The 4,963-nt window shown below is 42.1% G+C and overlaps 1 protein-coding gene across 2 annotated transcripts; it reads right to left on the bottom strand.

The window, feature by feature from the left end:
- Positions 1 to 6: 6 nt before the first annotated feature.
- Positions 7 to 4,957, bottom strand: LOC103481911 (uncharacterized). 2 transcript variants are annotated; one of them, XM_008437716.1, is made up of 8 exons: positions 4,872 to 4,957; positions 3,172 to 4,283; positions 2,853 to 3,066; positions 2,013 to 2,594; positions 1,641 to 1,853; positions 1,260 to 1,523; positions 838 to 948; positions 7 to 313 (listed from the first exon to the last, which is right to left on the bottom strand). In XM_008437716.1, the coding sequence occupies exons 2-4, from the start codon at positions 3,760 to 3,762 to the stop codon at positions 2,224 to 2,226; spliced, it is 1,176 nt and encodes a 391-aa protein (XP_008435938.1). In that variant the 5' UTR covers positions 3,763 to 4,283; positions 4,872 to 4,957; the 3' UTR covers positions 7 to 313; positions 838 to 948; positions 1,260 to 1,523; positions 1,641 to 1,853; positions 2,013 to 2,223. The 2 variants fall into 2 exon arrangements, with proteins under 2 accessions (XP_008435938.1, XP_017166152.1); XM_017310663.1 differs by lacking the exon at positions 4,872 to 4,957 and having other exon boundaries at positions 3,172 to 4,857.
- Positions 4,958 to 4,963: the final 6 nt, after the last annotated feature.

Below are 4,963 nucleotides of genomic sequence, written 5' to 3'. Positions count from 1 at the left end.
AGTGAATATGCAAACAAGTTATTCATTGTGTCAAATATCAGACAGGTTACCTTTCAGCTGCTTGCTGACCAGGTGCAGAGCCACTTCGTTTCCGGGAAGCCCTCCATGGTCCTGGTAATGTGCTCTTCTTGTTTTTTAAGGTGTATTTGGGGGGCTGCTTGTCCATAGCWTGCAGGTTAGAATACAGCTGCAAGACATTTTCTACCTCTGTTGTTGACAATGCAGTTATTGTTCTGTTGAGGCTCAAAAGGTACTCTGCCAAGCTGTCAACTGCCTCCCATCCAGGAAAACCTCTGTAGTCACACCGGGTCTCCTTAAAAAAAAAATAAATAAAAAAATTGATACATAGGTAAAGATATAGACACAGTCATTCCTTTGTTATCTCAAAGAATTTCCTGGAACTACTGGTTGATCGGACTGGATAATCCATTTTTGTACCAAAGGAAAAGGAGAGAAATAACATAGTCTAAACCAGTGGTTCCCAACAAGTGCTGCAGAAGCCTTTTAATCATTTAAGTAAGCTGTTTGCAAGCAGGACACTTAAAACATGCAGTGGAGGGGTACATGAGGACCAGACTAGGGAACTACTGGTTTAAATAAAGTAGATTAAAGTTTAAAATCAAGTACCGTTTCAGATTTATTAATTTAAAAAATGTTTAGATGCTGAGAAAGATGGAAAATGGCCTGTAAATCAAGCTAAGCCAAAGCCTAATCTGGAAATATGATTTTATAGCAACAACTACATCCCAAAATTGTCTATAGAACATAATACAGCAACCAAACAAAGTGTACCATGCTATAATGAAACAAAATGAACCCACATAGGTCTCACTCTACCTGGGATGAACCGCTATTAGGTCCACTAAAGGAGAGGTCATCAGTAAGCTGACCTCTGACAGGAACAGCAGCATGAGTGGGAGAGGTAGGGCTTGAGTCGATACTGGTTTCCTGAAAGCACACAGAAGCAACAGCAAATGTTCCTTATTGCCAAAAAACAAGTATTTTTCTCTGCATTCAAGATGGCAAGGTATTTATAGCATTAAAATTTGAAATGTTTGTTTTTCTTTTTTTGCTCTTGTTCATCTCATTTACATGATCATCACCAAACTATTCAATAACAGTCATCTTCAGTGCCTGATGATAATCTCAAATTATAACAATAGATTGGAGATGCCAATGTAGAAGCATGGAACACATGAGGGTAATTGGCTCTGTTAAGACAAATTTCTCACTAAATACAAGTGTTATTAAGACATTACCTGAGATGACATGGGAGAAGACTCTGCCTGGGGAAAAAGAATGTCAGGGGATGGCATTTCCAACTGGCTTTCACACTAGCATGTCCTGGGAGCTCTCTGAGAGAATGTCAGTGACATCACTGATGGTGACATCAGGACTGTCCTCCTCCTGAACATGAGCTTGCATCTCTGGCAAAATAACTCCCAGTTCGCTGTCCTGTTGGGGACCCAAGAGGTCTCCTCTGTCTGACTGAGCAAGAAGATACTCCACAGCAATCCGCTCACCTTCAAGGATAATAAAGGACATTCAACAATTGCATTGAAAGTGACAAATTTACTGCACAAAAATGAGCATTTTTGTGGAATTTGTTAGGTAAATTAAATTATTGTAAGGTCCAATACCTGTGGGACAGCCTGGGGGAACAAACTCTGGCAAGAGGGCATGACCCAGCACTTTGCTGCTCAGAGTGTTGAGATTGGACATCAGACGAACGTCATAGAGTTTGGTGTGTGATCTGTGACTCGTATCCAAAGCTTCTTGGGCTCTTTTCATGTTCCATCTGGATCCACCCTCAAGCATATACATTTGAGTATGCATGGCATTGCTTCTCCATCCTTAAAAAACAGAGTTGCAAAGATTGGCAGCATTTATGAAATAACTTTTTTGCATTTCTTTTCAGAAATGATGCTGATTCAAATTTTTAGATGTACGGTTAAAATTCTGACAGGTGTTACAAAAATAAATGACATCAAATATACCAATTCACAGTTTACCTGGTATGAAGGAGCACTGGTGTCGATGAAAGCTTTCAAATGAAGACGAGCCCCTGCCACATCTGAAGGTTGGAACTTCTTTGTCTCCCTTTTGTGTTGAGCGAAGCTTGGTGTACAATTCAACACCAGGTGGATCTTGGATGCATGGCAGATGCTTCTGCTGCACTTGCCACACATGAGACATGCTCTCAGGGTTGATCAGGCGGAGACCTCAGGTGTCAGTCAGTTCCCACATGGAGTCTAATAATTCCTGGATGAGGTTCCGGGTTTCTTCTACCCCTCTTGTCCTTCTTCTGCAATGTTTAGCAAGCTCACTGGAGCTAATGTTGGCCAAAACTTGGGCGTCTGTGGGAGGATGACCAGCATATTTTTTCTTCAGCTCTGACCTCTTTGCTTCTTTAAGGCAGTTGACATCATCTTGATCCCATTCAAAAATGCAGCAGTACAACTTGGAGCAGAAAGTTCCATAAAGAGGATGATGTTCTGTTGTGAGACCGGTTGTGAATCTTCTCATGTAGTGAAAGATGTCAAGCCTCACATTAGTGTTCCATGGCCGAAACAACTCAAGCAATGGAGGCACACCTGTTTAAGCAAAAATAAATATGTATAAAAAACACAAATTAATAAATTCTACAGCATTTAATTTACCTGATGAGTCACAGCTGATGGTATTAATGTTGCCACATGAAACATAACTGCTACGCAGAACACAATACCTTGTTCACAATACATTTCTCTTACATTGGGTTTTCAATAATTAAACTGATCATTAAATATTTTAAACTGTGGACTTTAAACAAATGTTATAATGAATTACAACAAAGTCTGAGAATCACAAACCTGATTCACTACAGCAGTCTCTGTCGACATAAAGGATATGTGGCTCGGGTTCCCTAGCATTCTGGAAGCGCTTCACAATCCCCTGGCACAGTTCCTCCAACCCTGCTCCTTCACCTGTGGTCAGCACACAGTTCAGAACCTGCCCATACTCGTTGGTGATGTTGGTCATCCAGGTTGCGGTCTCAGAAATTCCACCAGCGAGTTTCTTGGTTATCTGTTTTGTAAAAAAGAAAAAAAAAAGACCATTATAATTTGATTAGAATTTGGAGTGCAAATTCTAACCAGAATTGAGAAAGTTTTTAGAGGTGTTTTACTATACCTTTTTGGTTGAGTCGAGCTTTAGAATCCTTCCATATGTCGACGTTATGACACCCTTCATCTCGGACAAGTGGCTGAGTATTTCATTTGCATGCACAGTCTCAAACCACTGTGCAAGAGGAAGGGGAATAAACTCTGGTGGATTCTTGTAGACCACTTCATGGCTCTGAGTTAGGGCGCTCTTCTTCTTGTGAAGCTCACAGTCAGAGAGATATTCGATGGTGCGTTTTGCCCATTCCTCACTGTGCAACTCTTCCAGTGCTTGCTGTACATAACTGGAGCTGTTTCCAACAGTCCGTGGCTTCAGGAGAGTCACACACCTTTTGTCCAGAGCCAATTGTGTGGTGAGAATGGCTGGAAACTTGTTTCTATGGGCAGGATCTAACTGATTTAGCACCTCAGTGCTCCATGGACAGACGGGTATCATGCATTTACTGCATCTTGGATAGTCTCCCCCAATCAAATAATACCTTGTATCCAGGTCTATAACTTCTCTGATTTTTGTGTATATTCCAGAGTGATGCATTTTTCTGTTGCACTGATGACATTTTAAAGGAATTCCCCACATCCGCATCGGTGCCCATAAAAACATCCTCTGCCTGAAGTAGGTTGTTGGATCTGGAGGTGCAGTAATAATCTTTGGTAGACTGGGTGGATAAAACCAGTTTTGGGAGAATTGTTGCTTAAGCTGTCCAGTAGGGTGGTAAAGGCATTGTGCAACCCACTCCTGGTCTGCTGGCTTGATGACTCGTACAAACTGCTTTGGAAGAAAGGTGACCCAATTCACCTGTGGAGGCCTAAGGTGGGGAATAGGTGAAGAAGCAACTGAAGGAGTTGGCTGGGGGTGTTGCACAGGTGCAACACACTGTTGTGGCTCAGGTGCTGGTTTCCGGTTAGGTGTTGCTGGTTTCCGGGGAGGTGGTGCTGGTTTCTGGGGAAGTGGTGCTGGTTTCCGGGGTGAAGTTGTTGGTATCCCATGTTGCGGGTTGAAAGCTAGAGATTGGACTGGCAAAGATGGTGACGTTTGGTGTAGTGGATCATGGCCTTCTTCAATGTGATGAAGTAACCCCACTGCACCCTTGACCTTTTTCCCACAATGTTCACAACATTGCTCTGCATGAAAGTCAGACAAATGTTCAGAAAAAAGTTCCACATTGATGTCTTCACTACACAATGCACACTTTATCTGATTTGGAGTTTGACTGACTGACATGGCTGGAAGTTCGCAGCTCCCTGAAGTTGAACTCCTCTGTGCTGTCTCTTCAGCTGGAACTGTGCCTAGACTTGGACTGTTCTGTGTGGCTGTATCTGCTGCAGCTTCGACTATGATTGAGCTCCTGTGCAAGCCAGGATTAACTGTATTTAAAGCTGAACTGYTCTGTAGGGTTGGACCTGCTGTAGCCCTAGATACACCTGTGCTGCTCCCTGCACCTGGCATGCTTTCAGCTTGAATCCCTGCCTGCTCAGCTGACTGTGGAAAAAYAGCATTGAATAAACTTGTGTGACAAATCATTAAATTCTGTCCAGTGTTCTATAACCATTTCAAATTATTGTCTGCTTTTGTCTTACATATTAAGATAGGTAACAAAATAATAATAATAAAAAACTTACGTGAAGCACTTAAAAATTTCAACAGTCACTGGTATGAAACAGCCTTTATATCATCTATTGTTATGTATACAATAAAAGAAATTCACTTACCGTATGATAGCCGCAGTAGCAGGGGATTTTTTTCCCAAATATGTCGATCGTCCGGACATTTTGGTTGAAGGCAGGAGTCAGTGGGCATCCGT

The sequence above is a fragment of the Poecilia reticulata genome, linkage group LG19, assembly GCF_000633615.1.
Source record: "Poecilia reticulata strain Guanapo linkage group LG19, Guppy_female_1.0+MT, whole genome shotgun sequence".
Taxonomy (NCBI): domain Eukaryota; kingdom Metazoa; phylum Chordata; class Actinopteri; order Cyprinodontiformes; family Poeciliidae; genus Poecilia; species Poecilia reticulata.
Note: the sequence above shows the minus strand (reverse complement) of the source record. Positions and strands in the feature narration are given on the sequence as shown.